Here is a 24,736-nt window from a genome sequence, read left to right on the forward strand (position 1 = left end):
GTCTTCTAACTTCCCTCTTTTATAAATCCCATATTCTATCTCTTGTGCTTTTGTACCCTTTCTCCTTTTAATCTTTTTTACTTAACCTATATGCCACCCCTGTGTATACCCATTTAGTGTGTACCCTTAGTATAGCATGTCATTCATTTCATAATGATATGCCTTTTTAATAGTCCGCACTTGAAATGTCTGCATTTCAGTTCTGGGTAATTGTGAGAGATCCATATTAAAGGTTTTAGTGGATGTGTTGCTAATCATATAAAGATCTTATGGACTGAAAGTAGGGGCAAGTCAGCCCATCAGTTGAACAGACAGCTATGCCTAACGTATTTTGTGACTGGATCTTAACAGGCAATGCCTTATTGAAGTTCACACCACAGTAAGCCATTTAGGTTCTTGGCTGCTTTTTGCCCTTGTTCAGAATTCACGTCCAGTGGACAAAGTTGCCTGTTCCTGCCTAAACCCCATTAACTTTTCTACCAGGTTTTATGGACCTGTGGTTTCTGTACGGTGACTGGGGAACTTGCGTTTGACTGGAGTTGTCTGTTGTTTATTGCAGAGGCTGATCTTTTTCTGAAAACGTGGGTACAAGTTTGGGGGGAAGAAGTGGAAAGGGGCTTCGAGAAAGATCATGGAAGAGAATGGTGAGGACGTGAGTTCACTGGGTAAGGATCTCTTCTCTGTCATTGGGAAGCCTCAAGACTTGGAGTGTGCAGATCTGTTCCCCCATGACTGGTTGGTTTTAGGAATGGTTCTTGCAGTGGATGTGGGACTGTTGGTACCAAATGTAAGCATTAGCCTCCATTGTAGTAGGCACAGTTCATCTGCTCTAATTAGCTCCTATTCTTTGCTGGCCGCTCAGAAGAGAAGTCTTTACATGGCAGTGTCTCATAATACTGGTTCGGTACTCTAGCAAACTACTGGGAGCATAGAAAATGTTACTGAGGGAGGGGAAAACATTACTTGCTCCCCCCCCGGGCCATCTCTTTCTAAAAAGGGAAATGTAACCACAAGAACTGCACAATCTCTTCTTGTTCCTAGATGATCCCAGTCAGCCACGTAGACTGGCAGGAGGCCAGTCCAGCTTATAACACTCTGCCAGTGTGAAGCGAGGGACTGCATGCACTGCAACAGTGCTGATAGATGTGCCCTAAAGCTCATTATGTACCCCGATTCAGGGTGTAAATGTACCATCTGCTTTTTAGGCTTCGGTTCCTTGATGTACGCATTCTGGAGCGCAGTGCTGGAGGAAGTGTTCAGATTTGTAGAGAGCATCACTAAGTTGTTGGGAGTCGGTGGTGATTTTTTTCAGAGTACCCGTCCAGTGCATCCCCAGTCCCTGCAATGCATCTTGCGCCAGCGTTCAGAACATCCTGGTGCCTTGCCCACCTGCAATGCAAATGGAGACGTTAGCTAGTACATGTGCTAGGAAGAGCTATGTTAGCTGTGTATCATATGTCCTGGGTACAGCATCTCGTGTTCCGCTATCCTGTAATGATTGAGTGGGAGCTGAGAACATTATGCATGGTTCCCTCTTCCTTTTTGTCCTCATAACAGGCCTCTGAGATAGATCAGGCTGAGTGTGTGTGACTGGCTCAGGATCACCCCGTAGCTTCATTAACGAGAGGGGATTTGAACCTGGGTCTCCCAGTCTTAGACTGACCACTGCAGAACACTTGTCACTTACTTTCTTGGAACCTGGATTCCATGTCCTGACTGCTCCTTAGCTTTTCCCAAATCTGTCGCCTATGTGGAAAGTTTTGACCTCCACCTTATTCCTGGACTACATAAATATGGACTTTGCCTGTAAACGGAAAATTTTCTAGCCTGTGAACCCTTGTTTACTTTGGCTGTGACCCTTTAACCACTCGTTGGCCAAAGCAGTGCCTGAGCAGAATAGAAGAAGGTCTGTAGCAATTGTGGCTCAAACCCAGTTATTTAGCTGGAGGAACACAATTAAAGTTGCTTCCTCCTATCACCTAGCCTGTGCTTTTGGGGGTTGATTGGCCGGCATACGTCTCCTAATGTTTCCAAATTCTGCAATTTCCCTGCATATAATAAGGGAAAGTGTTGGAGAATTTAGAGAAGGGGCACACTGATGAGCAGGCTGCTGAAGCCTCGGTTAAACTAGTTGAAAACCTGTCTTATCTCTTGAAATAGCTTTGGGCAGGGAGGCTCATGCTGGACTCCATGAAGCTCTACAGTAAGCATAGCGTTGGGCAGCTTCCTCTCCCCACCAAGGAGACTGGACAGGTTTTGAAGGGGACAGCAGATCCTAACAATCAACTGGTAGTGATCAACAATCGCTACAAAGATGCTGAGCCTGGAAGAATTCCTCTTCTTGCAACCTCCATGTTTCTTGCTGTCCGGCATCCTAGGCTATTATTCATTCCAGATTATGTTTGCAAGCCAGAATGGTATCCTAGCTACATTTGTTGGTTCTTTTAGTAATGTATGTTGCTTGTGACTTCGGTGCTCTGTGTGCTATCTCACCAGTCTCATGCACACAATAAGAAAACAACTTTCCTGGAAACTGGGCAGGTGCCGCATTGGGGAACAGTGCTCAGAATATCCACAGGTCAAAGAGCCTCATGCATCTCCCGCCACTGAATATGAATGATTTAAACTTAAGGCCTAAAAGGAGGAGACCCTTTCATCCCTTTTGGTCTCAGCTTCAAAGATTTTCTTAGCACCAAATCATAGTTGCAAGTAAGCAGCAGCCTCCTTGGTTATCTCCCCCACTTTCATAGTAAATTGTTCTCATAACTGATGACATTCTAGTTCTCATTTATTCCCTCCCCTCCACCTGAAATACCTAGCTTGGTTTCAGGTAGTTCTTGTTAAACGTTGCACACTCCTACAAGGTAAAAACCAATACCCAAAACTCTGCAGTCATAGTGGGGAATGCTTAACCGTTTTTGTGGGTTAAAGTGTTGCTTGAGCTGATGTTCTACACAGTTATAGGGAGTGCAGTTTGACTTAAGCCCTGAACCAAATCTGTGCAGCACTGGTAAGTACCTTAAGATTACCTCCACACAGAACCAAAAAGTGTTAATTACATGTAGACTGTTCTTCTGAAAGCTAGATTCTAGACTTTGCGATGGTGGGAATATGCTTGAAAGGGCCATCAGCATTTCGGCCCTCTTCCCTTTATTTCTAATGGCAGTTGCTTTCCTGTGGGTGGTCTCTCTTCCCTCAACTGAAAGCTCTACATAAGCCATTCGCTTGAGGAGAAGCAGCCATCTTGAAGCACATAAGGAAAGTGGCAGAGACATGACAAAGGGATTGACCAGCAGAGGCAGCAGCTGAGGAGTTACTTTCACCAGCAATGCAGAACAAGATTATATGAGCGTGTTCATAAAGGGAGCCAAGCCTGCAAAGGCCGATAGCCCACCAAAGTTGGTTACTAGCCTGCCAGATCATACATTAGCTGTGTGAGGTTTATGGCACATGCAAAGTAGGTAGGCTGCCTTTTAACTTAAAAATTCCTTGCCTGGTTACCTGGAGAAGACCAGGTGAAAGGCTTTTTTTACAAGTCTTCATGTGCTCTGGCCCTTCAGAGTTTGCTGAGCCAAGGAAACTTACAAACATCAGTTATTTTGTGTACGGTGATCAGATTACACTGGAAAGTCCCATACTGCTTGCAGCAGGCTCCAGCCCTTATATTCATAGAATCATAGAGCTGAAAGAGGCCATACGGGCCATCTAGTTTAACTCCCTGCTCAATGCAGGATCAGCCTAGAGCATCCCTGACAAGTGCTTGTCCAGCCTCTGCTTAAAGACTGCCAGTGAGGGGGAGCTCACCACCTCCCTAGGTAGCTGATTCCACTGTCCAACAATTCTTACTGTAAATTCCCCCCTAATATCCATCCGGTACCTTTCCACCCTCAATTTAAATCCATTATTGTGAATGTGTTCTTTCTGCTAAGTTCGGTTTCTAAATGACCCCTGAGCTACTGTTCAGATTAATGGGCTGGCTTTTCAATGAGCAGTTGGTGTAATAGAATTCCTAAGATTTTTTTCTTTTGTTCTTGAAGCATATTGCCATCACTCATGATTCCATGTGGTGAATGTTCAGTCTGGTTATCCTTGCCTTGTAAAGTCCATTCATATTTTCCCCACCAGAATGTCCATTTTGCCCTTCACCTCTCCACCTCTAATTTTGTCTCCTTTCCTTTTCTTGAGCGGCCTACATTTCAACGGATGGTAGCTACACAGGTGAGTAATTGTTCATTTGCATGTAAATTAGCTCAGGTGAAAGCCAGGTGTGTTTAGAGATGTGCCTTTAAACAATTATGCAATTGGAATAAATTATGCATAACGTGTTTAATTTTTTTAAAAAAATAATAATTTTGGACAGGAGCATAGAATAGTGGAAGTTGAGGAGGGATGGAACTTAGGGCCGCTTCACACGTTACGCTAGACACGTGTATCGCACCGTTGTCACATATCTTTTTTTTCGCATGTCGGAATGCAGACTCCCGTGTCATTTTCTTGAGGCTACACGTGTTTTCTTTGCAGGCCAACTTGCGGGAACAAAGATGCGAGATGCGTGTCTCTCGTAACGTTTGTGTGAGATGCACATGTCTCAGCGGGGGAATTGCCATCGTGATCATAGAGTGCATTGTACAGAGCATCCCATCTCTCTATCCGCACTCTATCCTTAGGAGCTTCTTTTACACCCCCACCCACCCCCTCACTAGCACTCCTTTTACTACACCCAAAACATTGAAAAGTTTCCTGCTGCCATTTTAAAATTTCCTGCTGCCAATATCACCGTGTCATCCTCGGAGCACACCATGTTGTCTGATACCCTTCCAGAGACCGTGCCAGTGCCGAATCATGGCACAATGACGCCTTCTTCCCAGGGGTCTTCCTCCGCTACCAAATCAAGGCGCCAACCAGTTTGGACCGACGAGGAAACGCGGGCCTTCATCCAGGTGTGGGGTGATGATGCTGTGCAAGGTGCTCTGGCTTCAAATTACCGCACAGTCGCACAGTTTCAGTGGATAGCTGACGAGATGCGAGCCCGGGGATACAACAGGGACTGGGAGCAGTGTCGCGAACGTGCAAAGGTGCTTCGACGCGGTTTCAAAGAGATAGTGGATGGGAACAGCAATGCTGGTCACGGGCGCCGAGTGTGGCCATATTTTGAAGAACTTAATCGCTTTCTTTGCATCAAGCAAAATCTGGTCGTTCCACGGCTTTCAGGGAGCAACGCAAGGCCACCCGTTGACCGCCGGCGCCGGGAGCACAGGGAAACACAAGATGCTGCCTACGAACCCCCATTGTCTGTAGGAAAGAGTGACAAAGGGACTTTTGAAGAGCCAGACGGGGACTGTTTACTGTTGCCTGAATCAGCTGGGTCGCAGCAGAGTGAAGCTAACATGGAAAACCAAGCAGCATCACCTGCAGCAAACTCTGATATATCTATGGATGGTAGCGTTGGCCCTGGCACTCCCACCGATCCTCTGCCGTCCAATGACTCAATCTCTGGTGAGTTTTGTTGGTATTTGTGGTACGTCTGATGGGGGGAAGTGACTTTGTTTTTATTTGGTTCCCCACCCCCAAAAAACATCTATGGACTTAAGGGAAGATTCTTTTTGAGTGGTTTGTTGATTTATTTCACCTTTGGTTGGTTTGAAGTAGGAAGAGGATGTTTAACAAGGCATTTCCATGTCTGAGTGCTGAGGAGTGAATTGTGGGCAGGATTAAGAATCTTTGGGCACTTTCACACAGCCCAAATAATGCACTTTCAATCCACTTTCAATGCACTTTGAAGGTGGATTTTACTGTGTGAACTGGCAAAATCCACTTGCAAACGATCGTTAAGGTGCACTGAAAGTGGATTGAAAGTGCATTATTTGGGCTGTGCCCAAAGATTTCCCTCGGGGGGTGGGGAGAATCCAGTCTGTTTTTCTGGCTGTAAAGCTAAGATTTGAAAGTCTGAGAGCACAATGTGATGGACTTTCACTAGTTGTAGCAGGCCTGACCCAGTCAGGGAGAAGGGCTGTGGCTCAGTGGAAGAGCCTCTGCTTTGCATGCAGAAGGTCCCAGGTTCAGTCTCCAGTTAAAGGATCACAGGTAGCAGATGATGTGAAAGACCTGTGCCCGAGACACTGGAAAGCCACTGCCAGTCCAAACTGACAATATTGACTGTGATGGACTGATGATCTGATTTAGTATAGGGCAGCTTCATGTGTTCAAATATTGCTTATCTTTGCTCCTGGTAGCTAACAGAATAAATTGTGTAAAGTAAGCTAATATATACCTCTGCATAATTTAAACAATGCCTTCAGTTTGCAGAACCTGGCTTCTTTCTTCCTATGAATGTGGTTATGATGGCATTGAATTTGGAGTCTGTTCTGGCCATTGACCCAACTTGCATAACTCTTGTAATTCATCTGCAAATTGTCACCTTAAAGTACAGAATGCTTTGTTCCCAGTGAAGCTCCTTGCTGAAAGTCTCCTGTTTGTTCACTCAGCACCAAACCTGCGCCCTCGACCACTGACTGCCGCAGAGAGAATGCGCAATCTCCGTTGCAGGCAGAGAAAGAGGAGGGGGGATACCTTGAAGGAGCTGATGGAAGTCACTTCCCAGGCCACCAGCGAACTCGTCCGGACACTGTCCGACCTCACTCACAAAGAGGTGGCTTCCTTTGAGCGTGCTTACAAGGAGGACCTTTCGGCGCGCAAAGACGAGATGGAGCAGAGCGCCGAGGACATTGGGAGGCTGGTGAGCGCTCTGGAATCGAGCGATCAAACTCTGAAGGAGCAGCTGAGTAGCCAGACGAGCGTACTGCAGGGCATCCTGGAAGTCATGAAAGACATACGGGGCAGAACTTCTTACAGTCCTCCATACCCTTCACAGTATTATGATTTCTCAGGCCCGAGCATGGTGCATACAGCTGGCACATCCTCGAACGGTCAGGAGATGCCGTGCCCTTCCCCCTCCAGCCTTGCATTCCCTTCCCAGCAGTCTGCTACCAGCAATGGAGATGTCTCTCCCAGGAAGCGAATGAAATGAAAGTTCTGAAACTGAGAGGCATTCTGTACCGCTTATTTAGTATCCTTGTTGAAATCCATCCCTCCAGCTATCGTTTGTTCTCATTATGACATATATATTGCTTTTTTCTTACCGCCTTTCTTATTGCATAGTTAGGGTGTGTTTTCACCATATTTCCTATGCGTCTACACAACTTTCTGTTGTGGAAATGACTGCCAGCAACGTACATTTAGATTTACCCTTGATTTTTATTTTGAGTGTACCTACGTTAGTTTCCCATCCACCCTGTTTCGAGAGGAATGCAGTGTTTGATGTACAAGTGTAAAAGGTTTTCCAATACACTTTGCCGGGTACCTGTAACAAGGTAATCTGTTGAAAGTAATAAAGCTGCACTGTTGTTCCAAAATAATAATTTAATTTGTGTTTTACCATAGTATATAAGAATCACCATGCTGGGTCAGACCAGGTTTCTACCTAGTTCAGCGTTCTGTCTTCCAAGAATGGCTAGCTGGATGCCATGGAGAAGTTCATAATTGAGGAATCAAGAGTAGCTTTTCCCTTGTTAGCCCTTGGCATCTGTAGACATCTGTAGACAGGGATGAACCATCTCTGATTACTTACGGCCCACGGATCTGCCCTTCATACATTGATCCAATCCAGTTAAAAGGTTGTATGGTAGATTTTGATGGCCTTTGGCCACAAACAATAAACTTTTATCAGCTATCAGTTAAAAGGCTGTGCCAACAAAATTCATAAGTACATGTTGTATTCAGAAGCTCTTCTTCTACCTGTCAACATCAGCGGATTATCTTCCACATGTTTATATTTTGAGTGGCACTGAATTTTTCCATGTTTTGCCCACCATACTGTGCAAGGCCTTACATCTCTATCATGCTCTCTTTGTCCCCTCCCACCCATATGTTTTCTGTGTTGAAAATTTATTTCAGGGCCAAACTGGATGTGATATTGAGAAACCCATTAAAAATATATGTGTAAAGTGCCATCAAGTCACAGCTAACTTATGGCAACCCAGTAGGGCTTTCAAGGCAAGAGGCTAACAGAGGTGGTTTGCCATTGCCTTTTTCTGCATAGCAACCCTGGTATTCCTTGGTGGTCTCCCATCCAGGTTCTAACCAGGACCGACCCTGCTTAGCTTCTGAGATCTGATGATATCAGGCTAGCCTGGGCCATCCAAGTCAGGGCAAAAATATATCTACCCCCCAAAAAATAAACATGTGATTGGAAAGGACTGTAGCTGTCTTGTGTATAATCTACCTCCCTGTAGCACCCCCGCATAGACACACACTTCTCCCAACCAAGCTCATTCCTGATACTGCAACTCTGCTGAGTAGAATGGCACAAAATGTGTGAAAGGTACATTCAATAGAAGGATACAGCAATGCCTACCTGTACGTCCCTGTTACTGAAAAAATTGTACGCATCCACTCCTTGCTTTATATACTGGGTTGGGGCAGACTTGTAAAGCAATTGGGTCTGATGTCGTCAGATCGAATTTTTCAGTCGATGGCCTTCATACACACACATACACACCCTGACAAAGTTGCTCCTTTTTTCACAGTGTCCCAGTTTTTCTGTATCCTTGACAGGAAATGGTTCACCATGGTGTACAATAATCTAAATGGGGACGTAGCATCATGATACGATAATGATATACATTCCCGTGCTGATTGACATTTTGAAACGATTCTAATAGCTTTTGCAGAGGTAGTGCTGCTGCTGCTTCAGCGTGGCGTGCTCACCTACGTGTTTTAACGCTTATTGTCATTAGTTAACTGTTTATACCGATTTAGATCCAAAGGAAGTGAGGCTTTACAAGCCTACGGTTTCCTGGAACCACACTTCTGAGAAAGACCCCAAATGAAGTCATGGGGTAGAGTCACCTCAGGCAGTTCCATGGGGCCCAAAGGAACACACGTCAGATTGCAGATCTCCCCTGCTGGACTGGGAAAAAATATTCTCCATTTATCAGTTATTTGTTATGAAAGTAGGTTTTAAACAGTTACGAATATTATTAATTCTTCTGGTGTTTCTTAGACTGATCTATTTACACATTTGAATCTTGGAAATTTGTTTTGTTTTAGTTCCAAAACCATATTCGTCACCATGGTTCTTCTGATGCATTACATGCAGTAAAAAGTCCAGGTGCTGGGAACCTTTTCAACATCTTTGGGGGGGGGGGTAGTTTTTGCAGATTTTTGCCATTGGCTTCATTGTTGCATTTACCCCCTTTCTGGCTGGCTTCTTGCTTCAGATGAATGTAAGGATTTTTAAAATTATGTGTATGTTTCTAGCGGTTTGCTCTCCTTCACCTGCCTTATGATTTCATTTGTCAGAGTCTATCCTGTTCAATTAAGCAGCATTTCCATCTTGTTCTGATGGGCTTGCTAACTCAAAATAACCATCTAGCATTTCCTGTGTCATTCCTTTGCTTTCTTAATTTAACCTAAATGAAATAAAGCAGGAGTCCGACAGCAACTTAGAGTCTAACAAAATTGATCCCAGCATAAGCTGTCATGAGCCAGAAATCACTTCCTTTGATGTGTCTCCTGTTTACAATGCCTGTAAAACACCTTCTGTACCACCTATTAATTAAACTCTAGTTTTCTCCGCCTTCCAAACACTTCATTGGGATTCCATGAGACATCACACCGTCTTTGGTTTCACAAATAACAAGGCCCAGCTTTTTGGGAGAAATAGCAAGGAATATATTGGTTTCTCATAACCAAATCTGACACTTATGGAATCACTCCAAGGCTAGCTAAACCTTCACAATATTGGTACACTTTCTGGTTTTGCAATCCATGGCAGCTTTTTATGTTGTCTTGATGGTGGTGCAGTACTGGATACTATATTTCCTGTTGTTGGTTTGGGGTCGTCCCCGTCCTCCACCCCCCCCCCCCGAATTTCTGCTCACAGAGATTTGGTGATGATAACATTCTGATTATTATTTATGTTATTTTTGAAAGCGCTATATACGACCTCCAACTTGGCATATTCTCTTTTTCCCCCTATAGATTTAGTTTTCTGGGATGATTGTAACCTGTGGTTCATAATTCCATATACCTCTTATAACTATACACCATCTTTCAGTGCAGTTTTGTATTTCACACATCCTCTCTCTGAGGCTTCTACTATTTGTCTAGAATCTCATTTTGTATATTATTTGATTGTCTCTTGTTCATATGAGTATCCTAGCTGGCACAGATTTTATTTGATGTGAATTTGGTTGCCTCTCACTGGTTTGAGGGTATTTGTTGTCTACTTCTGTCCTCTATGGAAAAGATGGTGTGTGTTTACAATTAGAACACCAACCTGAACATGACTCACCCCAGGCAGACTATTCCTTAATGTCCATCAGTTTCCCCCTGCCCCTTCTCTTCCTAGTGCTAGTCTAAAAGATCTTTAAAACTGAATACTTTATAAAGAAGATTGTGTATCACAGTGGATGGGAGTAATGCTATCTTTGTCGGGTCTCATTCTTTTCCATTCAGTAATTCAGGACTTATCCTAACCTTGTATAAAACCGCTTCTAACATAGGGGGTAGTTTCTTTACAAAATAATCTTCATGAAGTAATAAAAATGCAGTAGTTTTATTCACCTGGAACAAGTTGTGAACCTAACAGGGAGATGACTAGCCTATTGGGCATTTGGGGTAGCTACTGACCCACATTTCCCTCTCAGGAAGAAGAGTAATAAGAAGAGTAGTTCAAGCACGTCTTAACTTGACATGCTGGGAAATTTTGTTTCTATATTATATATATATATATATATATATATATATATATGTAAATATTCTAGCACTTGAGTATAATAAAGGGCTGGTTGAAAACACTGGTGGCCCGTGCCTCGTCTGTCTTTGGTTTTTCAAGCTCAGCAAGGCTGTCTCAGAGCGGGCTGCCCCTATGGGTAAAAATAGCAATGCGTGGAATATAAATATACAGATATTTGTGGAGTACTTTATGGGAGAGATTAGAATTTGAGATGACCCCTTTCCGTCTGCATTCCTGTGTACCGACCATTACATCAGTATTGCAGAAGCTATAAAACAGGGTTATGAAGTGGCCTTTTATTTAGCAACCTCCTCTTGAGAGCCAGCTTGGTGTAGTGGTTAAGAGTGGTGCTTTGGAGCGGTGGAGGCTAATCTGGTGAACTGGATTTGTTTCCCCACTCCTCCACATGAAGCCATCTGGGTGACCTTGGGCTAGTTTTCTCAGAGCTCTCTCAGCCCCACCTACCTCCTAGGGTGTCTGTCGTGGGGAGGGGAAGGGATGGTGATTGTAAGCCAGTTTGATTCTTCCTTAAGTGGTAGAGAAAGTCTGCATATAGAAACCAACTTTTCTTCTTGATCAATCAACCTTCTGTGAAGCACTTGTTTTCATGTCCTGGAGAGATTCCAAAGGTATTGGCTAATTTCGTCTCCTTCTAGATCTTGTGTATGTATACTCTGTTGCTATGACAGGAGGATTAGCCACCTCCCTCATATCTAATCTACAAGAGTCTTCAATAAGGCTGGACTATCCCCCCAAATACATTTTGAACTGATCTCAGCTAGGGCACCATAAAGTTAGGGCGAAATAATGACAATTGATAACCTCGTGTTCTTATCTGACATGCTTATTAAAATACTTTCTGAAGCTCTTCTGGTGTGTGTCCCTGATTGCTGTTTTAGAAAAAGGGAGGGTTGTGCAGGATATGGGAACAGTGGTCCTGTATTCCATCCAGGAACAGACAAGAGGAGAACACCAGTGAGTAGCTACTGTTTTTTCTGCAACTGCGACAGAAGCTGTTCCTGTAGAATTTCCCACATTCTCTTGGGAATGGAAGCTTAGTTGCTGAAGAGCTGGTGTAAAAAAAAAAACCAAAAAAAAAAAAAACCCTCTTGCCCCACCCTCAAAAGGGCACAATCCACACAGGGGCAAAGTGGGGAAAGAGGTGAGCAGCTGTAGGTTGTACTAGTGTGGTCTAAGTTTGAACACAAAAGTGCGGGGGGACATAAAGTTGGATAGGGCTAGGCCTGCCATCATGGTATCCTGTTTCCTGTGGGTGACACATCAGTAGGGTTGCCAGGTCCCTCTTCGCCACCGATGGGAGGTTTTTGGGGCGGAGCCTGAGGAGGGCAGTGTTTGGGGAGGGACTTCAATACCATAGAGTCCAATTGCCAAAGTGACCATTTTCTCCAGGTGAACTGATCTTTATCGGCAGGAGATCAGTTCTAATGGCGGAAGAAGGGAAATGGGAAACTGTCTAACTGGTGCCTCTGTATGGTGTCTCAGAAGGAAGTTGTACATAGTTCCAAGGAAGTCTACACAGGGTTGCAGCATAATGCTGCTAGTACCTGGAGGTTGGCAACCCTATGCATCAAACCACTGCAAGCTGTTCCATACCGCATCATACTTAGTGCTGTCTCTTCTGACTGGCAGTGGCTTTCCAGTGTCTTTCCTGGCACCTGGTACCTGGGCTTGTTTAACTGGAGATGCCAAGGACTGGGCCCTTTGGCATGCAATGGCATGTGCTCTACCTCTTAGTTACTAGCCCTCCCATATAGTCTGCCTTGCAATGATGTTTTTATTCCACACAGCCTGGGTAGTTTTCATCATAAGAAAGGGTGAGGGGTTGTATTTGTTAGTTCCTATTCACTTTGTGCTTGCCCCACACTTTGTCAGTCAAGGGGGAGACTAGTGTTGCATCAGTGTTTCCACCAGCAAATGCATGGTATGAACAACACAGCCTGAAAGACCCAGCTGTTTATATAGAAAACCCATATCTCGCCAGCGTGGTTTTAGTGGTTTGGAGCGTGGTTTGGAGTGGTAGACTCTAATCTGGAGAACTGGGTTTGATTCCCCGCTCCTCCACATGAGCGGTGGACGCTAATCTGGAGAACCGGGTTGGTTTCCCCACTCCTCCACATGAAGCCAGCTGGGTGACCTTGGGCTAATCACAACTCTGTTAGAGCTCTCTCAGCCCCACCTATCTCACAGGGTGTCTGTTGTGGGGAGGGGAAGGGAAGGTGATTGTAAGTCGGTTTGATTCTTCCTTAAGTGGTAGAGGAAGTTGTCATATAAAAACCAACTCTTCTTATCTGGCAGCTTGCACAGGGACATTATGCAAGATACACATTTTTTAAAAATGTAAAAACAGTAGGTGACTTATGCAAGTGACAATCTTGGATCACATTTGTCCAGGAGCCTTTGCTGTGGGCCGGCTTCTAAGAAAGAATGCCCCTTTTTCATTCCTTGCAGAAGGTTAGAGTTACATTTTGAATTAAGTCAGGTTTTGTAAAGTACATCTGCATACAATTAACCATTTTGGCTGAAAAGGGATAATGAAAGAGAAAGAGTTCCTGTGTCAACCTGAACAACATGGGGTAGGTTGTACTGATGTTCCTGTGTGCCTTCTAGAAAATAATATTTACACCAAGTATGGTTATGTTGGTGCTTTCTGCCATCCAGGGGGAAAAGGGGTAGCAGGGAAAGGGTTTCTGCACAGAGAGAGCTCTAAGAGAACAGTGACCAGCCTAAGGTCACCCAGCTGGCTTCATGTGCAGGTGTGGGAAAACCAACCCGGTACATGCCCAAACTTATATTTCGCATGCTGTTATTTTCACTGTGCCTTTTGCAATGAATTACAATCACGTTCCATGATGTGCTTTCACGAATGTGGTTTCTTTAAAGCCCTGCGGTAAGGTTGGGAAGCAATTAATGCCTTACCGTCATATTCCATGCATGCTGGGTGCATCTTGATTTTATCTCTTTATTGTAGCGATAGCCCCATTTATAGCTAAAGTGGCTTCGTGACCACAGCACAATTTTTTTAAAATCCGTAACTAACTTCCACTAATTGGTCATTTATGCATGGTCAATTTTGATGCTCGCTTAAAGCTCTTTTTTTAAATGCGATCTTTAAAATGCCTATTCACAGTCCCGATGCAAAAGGAAAAATTCCACACACACTCACGCGCCTACTGCTTCGTTTGCATAGCTAAGCCGTGGCTGTGATTTTTCATGGTTCCTTCAGTAAATGCGTCGGTGTGGGGGTGGAGCAAATAGAAAAGGTTGCGTTAAAGGGGCTCTTAAGAAATGCAAAGCAGGTATGCGCTGGCTTCGCAGTCACTTCCTGAATGACGGTTCAGCGTGAAAACCTCAAAAAAAAAATAGACGGGGCACTTTAGCTTGGAACGGGCTGCTAATTACCATTGATGGCCATTGGTTCTATAAAGGACGCCAGGGCCTTCAATTTGTAGGACCTGAGCAATGTCCTGTTAAAGATAGGACATTGTGGATGGGGTTGCCAGGCCCCTCTTCGCTACCGGTGGGAGTTTTTTGGGGCGGAGCCTGAGAAGGGTGGGGTTTGGGGAGGGGAGGGGCTTCCATGCCTTAGAGTCTCATTTGCTCCAGGTGAACTGATTTCCAACTTAGATGCAAAAGCCAGACCCTGTTCAATGGCACAGACCCACCCAGAACAGGGACGACTCAGATTATTTCTTTAGAAGCAAGAGGTATATATTTATGCCAGCATAAGAGAGAATGTGGGTCTCCAGACCTAAAACCACACCTCTGAATTATTATACAAAATGGATATTTATACACTTCTGGAGTCTTTTGTTAGATCAGATTTCATGATGCAGTATAATTTCGTGCTGTGTCCACCCCTTTGAGCTCAATTTACGATTAGCTTACCATAGTATCATCCGGTACCAGACTATGACATCATACACCTGTGCAGAGGTTTAAACGTTTGTTAAGATATACCGCTCCCTACTGGCTTATATAGATAGCTACAGCTTACAAGTATTAATGAACAAATGGTATTATAAACTTGTACCTTTATATTTTTGGTGCTTTACCCTTTGAGCTCAATTTACGATTAGCTTACCATAGTATCATCCGGTACCAGTCTATGACATCATACACCTGTGCAGAAGTTTAAACTTTTGTTAAGATATACTGCTCCCTACTGGCTTATACAGATAACTACCGCTTACAAGTGTTAATGAACCAATGATATTATAAACTTGTACCTTTATATTTTTGGTGCTCTTATTAAATCAAATAAATCGAAATCCTACACTTCCCTCGCAACGGCTGGAGATCAGCTGTCATAGCAGGAGATCTCCAGCTAGTACCGGCAGGTTGGCAACCCTAGTTGTGGAGGACACTGATTCACAGGGTCGCCACGGGTCAGAAGCGGCCTGCCGGCGCTCGCACGCACGGCTCCCTCTGGAAGACAACGGGGGTGGGGCAATAAAGCCGGAAGAGCAACCTCGGAGAGGCTCCCTCGCGCAAGGCCACCCGGCCGCCAGAGGTCTCTGCTGTGATTTCTCCGCCCTTGCGCGAGGGAGCCTCTCCGAGGTGCGCTTCCTGCTTCTGACTCAGCTCGGATCAGACGGAGGCGGGGCGGGGGAGAGAGAACGGCCGCGATTGGCTCGGATCAGATGGGGGCGGGGATGGGGAGAGAGAGAACGGCCGCGATTGGCTCGGATCAGATGGGGGTGGGGCGGGGGAGAGAGAACGGCCGCGATTGGCTTGGATCAGATGGTGGCGGAGCGGGGGGGAGAGATAACGGCCGCGATTGGCTTGGATCACATGGGGCGGGGATGGGGGAGAGAGAACGGCCGCGATTGGCTGGGATCAGATGGGGGCGGGGATGGGGGGGAGAGAGAACGGCCGCGATTGGCTTGGATCAGATGGGGGCGGGGATGGGGGGGGGAGAGAGAACGGCCGCGATTGGCTCGGATCAGATGGGGGCGGGGATGGGAGGGAGAGAGAACGGCCGCGATTGGCTCAGATCAGATGGGGCGGGGATGGGGGAGAGAGAACGGCCGCGATTGCCTCGGATCAGATGAGGGCGGGGCGGGGGAGAGAGAACGGCCGCGATTGGCTCGCCGGGCTGGGACCCAAAGCCTCTTATTGCAAAGCTCCGGCCTCGGCCGCCAGCGGTAACCCTTTAGCCACCGGCTGTTGCCCCGGAGCGCGGCGGGCCGTCGGCGGCCTCAATTGCTGCGGGGCGGTTCGCGGAGGCTGCCCGGGGCGGGGTGAGCGCGTGCCCGCGCTGTCGGGGGACCCTGGAACGCGCCGCGGCGGCTTTCACCCATTGCTGGTAAGTGGGGCTGGTGGAAACGGTGGGGGTTCGGCTGGGCCTATCGGGCGGCCGTCAATCATGAGACGCGGGGGGGGGGGAGGGCAGGGATTGCCTGTCGCCTGATCTCTAAACTAATCCTTTACTGGGAATCGGAATGTGTTTGGGTGGTGTTGTGTGTTTTTTTTTGGGGGGGGGGTCCTTCTTCGTTTCCTGCTTCCTTTGCTCGGGTCGTGGTCGGCCTCTGGCTAGCCTTCTCGTTTCTCCCGTCTGGCCTCGGCTCGAGCTATTGTCTCCCTGTTTGCAAAGGGTGGCTGCCAAGTGTCCAAATACGTGTGTGTGTGAAGTGCCGTCAAGTCGCAGCCGACTTATGGCGACCCCTTTTGGGGTTTTCATGGCAGAGGTGGTTTGCCAGTGCCGTCCTCTGCACAGCAACCCTGGACTTCCTTGGTGGTCTCCCATCCAAATACTAACCAGGGCCGACACTGCTTAGCTTCTGAGATCTGATGAGATCGGGCTAGCCTGGGCCATCCAGGTCAGGGCCCAAATACGTGTAGGAAAGCAAAAAAAAAAAAGGATCTTAAGGAATTGGTTCTTGTAGGTTATCCGGGCTGTGTGACCGTGGTCTTGGCGTTTTCTTTCCTGACGTTTCGCCAGCAGCTGTGGCAGGCATCTTCAGAGGAGTAACACTGAAGGACAGGGTCTCTCAGTGTCAAGTGTGTAGGAAGAGTAATATATAGTCAGAAGGGGGTTGGGTTTGAGCTGAATCATTGTCCTGCAAAAAGTATCAAAGGTACTGTGCTAATCATTGTCCTGTAAGTATCAAGATAATGTGCTAATGAGGGTGTGGTATGTTAATATGGAACCATTGTATCCTGAAGTGATCTGTTAATGTGTGGAATCCAAAACTAATCCACATGGCTATTGTGGACTGTAGTCTCTGTTAGTCTGGAGGTTTTCAGGACAGGAAGCCAAGCCTTATTCATTCTTAAACTCTCTTCTTTTCTGTTAAAGTTGTGCTGATGTTTATGAATTTCAATGGTGCAATCTGACAAAATAGTTGGTAGAATTGTCCAGTCTTTCAGTGTCTTGGAATAAGACCCTGTGTCCTGTTTGGGTCAGTCCATGTTCAGCCACTGCTGATTTCTCAGGTTGGCAAAGTCTGCAGTATCTTTCATGTTCTTTTATCCTTGTTTGTATGCTGCGTTTTGTGGTCCCGATGTAAACTTCTCTACAGCTGCAAGGTATACGATATACTCCTGCAGAGGTGAGGGGGTCTCTTTTGTCTTTTGCTGATCGTAGCATCTGTTGTATTTTCTTGGTGGGTTTAAACACCAAGGAAGATCTTAAGGAAGGTTCTCTGTTGCTTGGGATTGAAGTCTAAGCTCCCCCCTCTCTTTATTTCCCGTGATAATATTTACACAGTTCCTTTTAGGTGTGGGAAGGAGAGAAGCCTGGGTTGTTATCTCCCTATCGTATGTGGCTGCTCAAATCGAATCAGTAGCAACATCACAAAAATCAAATCAGTGGCTGGGCAAGGTCACTTCACGAGTCCTTGGCAGAGGTGAGGGACGGCCTGGCTTGTGTCTTTGGCTACCGTGCTGTACCAACGCTTGGATTGTCTGTCATACTCTGTGCTAGATGAAGGATCATAACATACACATCATAGAATCATAGAGTTGGAAGGGACCACCAGAGTCATCAAGTCCAACCCCCTGCACAATGCAAAGCATCTATCAATTTAGCTTCTCGAAAGCAAGTTCCTAGCCCTCATGGCTGCAGGGAGAACTCCCAATAAGGACAGAGATTGCAGGGTGGAGCTAGCCAAAGGCAAGGCTTTTCCTGAAAAGCGCAGCTGTTTTCCCTGTCTCACACACAGCTGTCTCAGGTGAACGTGGCATATCCAGTCTGCAAGTACCCTGGCTATTTGTACAAAATGGTGCTTAAAATGTGTTCAGTGATCTGCCCTAGTCACTACCTGGCCCTGGGCAGATGTATTAGAGGGACCTTGCTAACCACTGTTAAGAGAGAGGGGAATGGGCTCCCTCCCTGATCCTGTCCTCTTCAGATAGACGCCTCCCCCTCTTGCCTTAGTTGCTGTTCAGCAGGATGTCTGTGAGAGCCAGCGTGGTGTAGTGGTTAAGAGCAATGGTTTGGACCGGTGGACTCCGATCTGGAGGACCGGGTTTGATTCCCCACTCCTACACATGAAGCCAGCTGGGAGACCTTGGGCTAGTCACAGTTCTCTTAGAGCTCTCTCAGCCCCACCTACTTCATAGTGTGGGGAGGGGAAGGGAAGGTGATTGTAAGCCGATTTGATTCTTCCTTAAGTGGTAGAGAAAGTCAGCAAATAAAAAACTCTTCTTCGTATTAGTCATGGTCGAAGTGAGCCAGGGACTCCCATTCAATAAGGAATTGGCATCAAATCCTTGGCCCTAGATAGCTTTAACCATGATTAACACTTCAGCCAACATAATACTTCACTGCAGCTCTGAGGGGAGGCGTTCTTGTGAAAGGAGGGCCAAGAGAGCACATGACCTACCACATTTAAAAGGGCTTCTTTTTTGGTTTGCACCTAGGGACCTTCCCATCTCAACATGTACCTCCCCCTCCTCTCGTTCCTTCAGTCTTCTAGATTCTGCCAAATTCCCAAACATTTCAATTTGAAATAAATTTTCCATTTGTTTAATGCTGACCTTGAGATATATGTAGCAAATTTCACTGATCTGGGTGCCAACTATTATACATGGAACGAATGATATGTATTTTTAATATGCACTTATAATTCCAGAGGGACAGCTCTCTTGCAGCCCCTGAAAGATTTTATTCCGACACAAGCTTTCGCAGACTAGAGACCACAAAATGCAAAGAGTGGCTTGTTTCTGCAGACGCTTTTGGTAAGGAGTGTGGAAAATAAACAAGCAACAGGATTGAGGATCCCTGAAATGCAGGAAGCATGGATCACCTTAGCGGAACCTGAGACTCCCGCCCTGTAGAGGTGCTAACTAGCTTCGCATTACTAGAAAATTATCTCTTGTGTTTTCCTAGATTTGACTTTTCCATAATTAGATTTCACCCTCTACTTCTGGCATTTTCATGCCCCCACTGCTAATTTTCTTTTCATACCCCTTACATAAAATATCTCTATAGTCAGGGGCTGGTCACCGCCTCTGAAGAAGTGGGACAGTGAAGTGCAGAGGCCCGCAAAAGTGTATTCTGGAATAAAAATTGTATTTAAGGCTCCACAGAGCTCCTGTTTATTTTTACAACTGTTTATACATCTATTTAAACAGATATGCACAGTTGACAGACTTGGTTTTTGTCCTTCACCTGGGGTGGTGGTTCTTCTGCCACGCAATGTGGACATGATGACGAATGAGACTAGCGCCGTGTTAGTTTTCTGAAGCAAGTGTGGCTTGGTTTATCCCAGAGTAGAAAATAATTCATGTCTGTATTCTCTTTTCTTTCCAGCAGGGGAAAGGATGGTGAATGAGGATGAAGAAGGGACTTCTCAGCAGGGAGGCTCTAAGCTCGCAGAACCATCTGGGATGCCACCTGGAAGTTGCGAGAGCCAAGTTTCCCTGGACCTTAAAGTAGAAGAAGACAGCAGTGAGAGCAGCTCAGAGACAGAACAGGGGAAGTCCATGAAGCAGGAGGAGAATAAATATTTCCCTAGCAATGGAGATGTTCCAGTGAGTGAAACTGCAGCTGTTTATCCAACGCAGACACAGTACATTTGTCCTGTCTGTGGGGAGTGCTTCAATGGGAGCTTATGCCTTGTTGAGCATCAGAAAGGGCATGCAGAAGAGAAACCATATATATGTCCTGTGTGTGGAAAAGGCTGCAGCCAGCAAGTGGACTTGGTTGACCACATGCAGATCCACACTGACGAGAAGCCATTTACTTGCCTGGAATGTGGAAAAAACTTCCTGTTCAGTTCAGACCTTGTGTCCCACCAGAGAGTCCACACAGGAGAGAAACCCTACATCTGCCTGGAATGTGGGAAAGGCTTCTCCCAGAGTTCACAGCTCATGTCTCACCGGAGAGTCCACACTGGGGAGAAGCCCTACGAATGCATCATCTGTGAGAAGAGTTTCAGGTCCAACTATGACCTGGTCAACCACCAGAGAAGCCACACTGGAGAGAAGCCCTACATCTGCTCCGACTGTGGGAAAAGCTTCACCCGGAGCTCGCACCTGATCTCACATCAACGAGTCCACACGGGGGAAAGGCCCTATCCCTGCGGCATCTGTGGGAAGCGTTTCCGTGACTGCTCACACCTGATTAGGCATCAGAGGGTCCACACTGGCGAGAAACCTTACGAATGTTCCATTTGTGGGAAAAGCTTCCGGGTCAACTACGACTTGGTTACCCATCAGAGAAACCACACGGGAGAAAAGCCATACGAATGCCCCGATTGCGGGAAGGGCTTCAAGCGCAGCTCGCATCTGATCTGCCATCAGAGAGTCCACACGGGAGAAAGGCCCTATCCTTGTGGCATATGCGGGAAGAGTTTCAGTTACAGCTCAGACCTTATTAAGCACCAGAGAATCCACACAGGCGAGAAGCCTTATGAATGTCACATCTGTGGCAAGAGCTTCCGTATCAACGCTGACCTGGTTACCCACCAGAGAATCCACACAGGGGAGAAGCCCTACACCTGCCCCGACTGTGGGAAGTGCTTTGCTCGGAGCTCACGCCTTGTATCCCATCAAAGAGTCCACGTGAAGGATGGAAGCCTGGGAATAACTGTTTTTAAACCGGACCCCTTGCCTGTACCGACAACCAGGTCACAAGCTGCTGATGGCAACTGGGGTCAGGAGAAGGGGGTGGCACCCTCCGATAAGCAGAGTAGCGCCCCTGATAATTCTACTCACCAGCTCTGTGACAAAGCTACAGCTACCCACTTGCCTGAAGTAAAAGTAGAGTGTCCCGATTCCTGAAGCATGGGAACTAGGAGGCAAATGGACTGCGCCTGGTTCCTAGATGTGAAATGCCGGCTTTCTGAGTCACAGCAGAACAGTAATCGGAATTGGGGATCTGCCGGCCACATCAGTTAGGCACCGCTTTTTGAGAAAAGTTAAAGAGGATGTTTGGATATGCCTTAAACTGACCAAACTGTGGAGTCCTCGAGCTGTCTTTTGCGCTGTGCGTTATCAGCTCAAATGCAGAATGACTTGAAGCGCAGCCACAAGGGTATCCATGCCGATGGCACGAAACTGCCAGCCGTATCTACGTTGCAAACCAGTCTGGAGAGTCGTCTGGTTCTCGTTGCTTCCCCAAAAGAATCCTTGGGAATGTAGTTGTTGTGTTGGGTGCAGAGGAATTTTGATTAGGGTTTCCTAGATGCTTCCCGGGGTTCTTTGTGGGGAAGTACACACAAGTTGGGAGTGTGGTCATAACGAAACATAACAGGACTCGAGGGGGCTGAAAAGAGCAGCTGCCCTATACAAATCTCTTGGGAATGATCCAAGGGAGGAAGAAAAGTCATCAACTAGTTGCTGCTTGCAATAGCCTTCAAAATAAATACTTTCAATTACACTCCCCCCCCCCCACTTTTGGGTTATTCCCAAGAGGTGGCCATAAGTCGGTTTATATTGCGCTCTGTAATATAAACATGCCCCCCCCCACAGGCTTTCTTTGTAAGCACAGGTATCGTTTCACGGAAGCGACTCTTTGTTCTTTGTCGTCTTCTAGAGTTTCACCCGAATTTTGTGTGTGTTTAACTGCTATTGGTAGCTAAAAGTATTATATCTGGATAGTGTGGAGCTTTAAGTCGCAGATAAAAGTTATTTAATTTAATTTATAAAGCATGGTCCTTTCCTGTGTGGGTGCAGTGTCTGAGCATGGAAAAATCCACAGAGCCCCGTTTTTGTTTTTCCTCCCCCATGTTCCCTTGATGCGTGCATATGGTTCTATGTGCAGCAGACCACTAAGGGGAACAGAAAACCTTTGCGCCACCTTTTCGGTCACTCTCTTTCCTGCCCTCTTAAGGAATACGGACTTTGGAATTAGCATTCCTTGACCAGGAAAGGGAACGTGGAGGCTTCCCATTTCTTGTGGATCTGGAATAGGTACCTGCACATGTTTCCATGGATGGCTGCCAACAGATGCTTGTTCCCAACAGGAAAATATCATGTCCATTTGTTTTATTTTTTTCCCAAGGTGCATTTAAAATTTTTTTTTGAAGGAATTCCAATCCAGATTTACAAAATGTTAAAAAGCTAGCATGATACAGACCTTACACGACTGTCCCGATAATAGTGATCTTTCTTTGATTCCTCCACTCCTCATATGCATTCACTATAGCATTTTTTTTAATCCTGTTACCGCCAAGGTTTGACCACCATTCTCCCATGGGGTGGGGCAATAGGCAATATCCAACACCTTGCTAAACTTTAGAAGTGATAATGCCAGCAAGCTGAACACACCGTCTCGTTTTAACTGGCTTTTATCCCATAACTTGAAAGAGCAATCTCAAGCTGATGGAATGGTTTGCTTGTCCTCCTTTCTCTGATGGGGATAACACAGGGGGACGAACAAGAAAACAACATTGAATTACTTTCCCCAAAACTGGAATGCAATTTGGATCATTTGTAAATCTTTATTGAACCCAGACTGGAACATGCGGTGTGGAGGGGGTGGGAATCCAACATCTTTCTGTTTCGAGTAAGGATTTGGTTTTTAAAAGCAGATGAATTGTGGAGGCTGATTCATGGTCAAATCTAGGAAGAGACTTACACACACTTTGGGTTGTCTGGGCTTTACAGACCAGGGAGCAGCAGGTAGGACAGAGTTCTGCTTATTAAGGCCTGTATCCTAGGGTCAATGCAACAAACTATAAACAGCCGGTGGGGAAAGAGGACAATGTTTCTCTCTTACTGCCGAGTGCCTCTACCCTGCTGCCGTACTCCGTCTCGGTGGAAGTCTGTTATTTTTAACCTTTACCTAAAGATACAAGCTTAATGGTGTGGGGGTGGGCAGGTATGTTTTACCTTAGTCCCGTTATGTATTCCCATCTGTGGTGGTATGACCTGCAGGGTCTCAGGTAGCATTATAGTCTTCCAGTGTCCAAACTCTGAAGTTCTTCGCTCCAAGAGCTTGGAGAGAAAAGAGTACCTAAAGGCATGGTTTTTATAAATTGAAATTTTTTATGTTCTAAAGGATTCTTCCCCACCCCCATGTTTTCTTTTTTTGACATCAGATTATGAATTCAGGATTGATGTACCTTTGTCTGTGGGTTCATTTTTGTTTTCCCTTCCCAGTATATTCCAATTTCCTGTGGGTGTTGTAGGTTCTGTATAGTAGGTAACCATCTAGTATTAAGAGTAAGATAGATACAATGATATCGATCACCTCTGTCAAATTCTGATCTTCACTGTGACTGGTGATGGATGAATTCTGCTCCCGTCAGTGAGAATCTGCTTGGTATGTACAAGCCTGATTTGGGGGGAAAGCTTGTATTGGTGTATGTACGTAGGTGGAGCCACATGTATGCACCTTATCATACTGTCCCATATTACCTGCCCTGGGCCCACTACATAGCTCCATTCCTGTGGGAGAGCCACCTAAAAATTCAATTACCCTTCTCCTAACCAAGGGAGAGGTTTCAATCCGGATGGGAAACAAGGGCCACAAAACACTTGCAAGGAACCATCAAGATAATTTTTTAACCCAAATAGACGAGATAGTGACCCAACAGTTGCGTTGTCTGGTTGGAATAGTTTACAGGAATCCACAAGAACCCCAAGAGGAAGTGGCGGAACTTTCCTCATGTGCTTACAAAATGGCTAGTTTGGAGCTTCTAGTTGGAACACTGATTTTGCATGCTCAGAATCATGTTTCCTGTTCTGAGCTGGAGGTTTTTGCCTCATCCTTGATACAGCACAGCTGGAGAAATCTGCACATTAAAGCATTTTGGGGAGCAGCACCGGCTTGTACAGTGCATATGTAAAGTTCCCGTGCTGAACCAGAACTGAAGTCATTCATATGTGCAAAAAAAAAGCCACTCAGCTTTGATTCACAGCTGAATCTGAGCTGCAGCAAAGAACACAATAGATTTGATTTGCAAATAAACCTGCCACCATTTTTTAAAAATAAAATGCGCCACCAAAGGTTAGAACTGTTGTTAGTGGCCAAGCATCATCATCTTATAGGCGTGTGACTGCACCATCTATCATGAAAGAAAAACACAGGATTAATTGAAGTTATGCTCATGTCGGCCAAATTAAGTATGAAAATGTAAGGTGGGAGCTGATAGACCGGCTAAGGAGAGAATGGGCCTTTTAATTTGTAAGCTTTCTTAGTCTAATTATGGTTAAACGGTGGTAAAAATTCCTTGTTATCTGATGAATTCTTGCAGTTTTTTCAAATTAAAGCCACTGCTAGCAGTTACTGAGACGTCTATGTCCTTCACCAAGGATAAGGCTTCTTTTCCTCTGTGTAAAAGGATCTAATTAGTGTTAGCTTGGTAGGAATTGTCCTTTCTCTTTAGCTTGGCCAACCTCATTGAAACGAGTTAGAATTTCTCTTTTAGTTGACAAGCAGTGCAGTCCTAAACAATGTGACCATTTTTTTTAAAGCTTCAGTGGACACACAATGGAGTAACTTTGTTTAGGATTGCACTGGAATTT

General features: G+C 45.7%; 2 protein-coding genes across 2 annotated transcripts; both read left to right on the plus strand.

Moving 5' to 3' along the window:
• Positions 1–558: 558 nt before the first annotated feature.
• On the plus strand, positions 559–7,177 carry LOC130490338 (uncharacterized). The gene is made up of 4 exons (XM_056864168.1): positions 559–665; positions 4,186–4,218; positions 4,822–5,496; positions 6,486–7,177. The coding sequence occupies exons 1-4, from the start codon at positions 632–634 to the stop codon at positions 7,025–7,027; spliced, it is 1,284 nt and encodes a 427-aa protein (XP_056720146.1). The 5' UTR covers positions 559–631; the 3' UTR covers positions 7,028–7,177.
• Positions 7,178–19,585: 12,408 nt separating this feature from the next.
• On the plus strand, positions 19,586–21,046 carry LOC130474645 (zinc finger protein 436-like). The gene has a single exon (XM_056846340.1). It carries the CDS (start codon positions 19,586–19,588, stop codon positions 21,044–21,046), a length of 1,461 nt encoding a protein of 486 aa, XP_056702318.1.
• The last annotated feature ends 3,690 nt before the right edge of the window (positions 21,047–24,736 follow it).

This window comes from Euleptes europaea, chromosome 1, assembly GCF_029931775.1.
Source record: "Euleptes europaea isolate rEulEur1 chromosome 1, rEulEur1.hap1, whole genome shotgun sequence".
NCBI lineage: Eukaryota > Metazoa > Chordata > Lepidosauria > Squamata > Sphaerodactylidae > Euleptes > Euleptes europaea.

What these genes read in the sequence shown, in the direction of transcription:
- LOC130474645 (XM_056846340.1), top strand. Translation starts at nt 19,586, where the DNA reads ATGGTGAATGAGGATGAAGAAGGGACTTCTCAGCAGGGAGGCTCTAAG.
- LOC130490338 (XM_056864168.1), top strand. Translation starts at nt 632, where the DNA reads ATGGAAGAGAATGGTGAGGACGTGAGTTCACTGG. An exon ending in AACGGATGGTAGCTACACAG is followed by an intron (nt 4,219 to 4,821) that starts GTGAGTAATTGT and finishes ATACCCTTCCAG; the next exon opens with AGACCGTGCCAGTGCCGAAT. An exon ending in GTCCAATGACTCAATCTCTG is followed by an intron (nt 5,497 to 6,485) that starts GTGAGTTTTGTT and finishes TTGTTCACTCAG; the next exon opens with CACCAAACCTGCGCCCTCGA.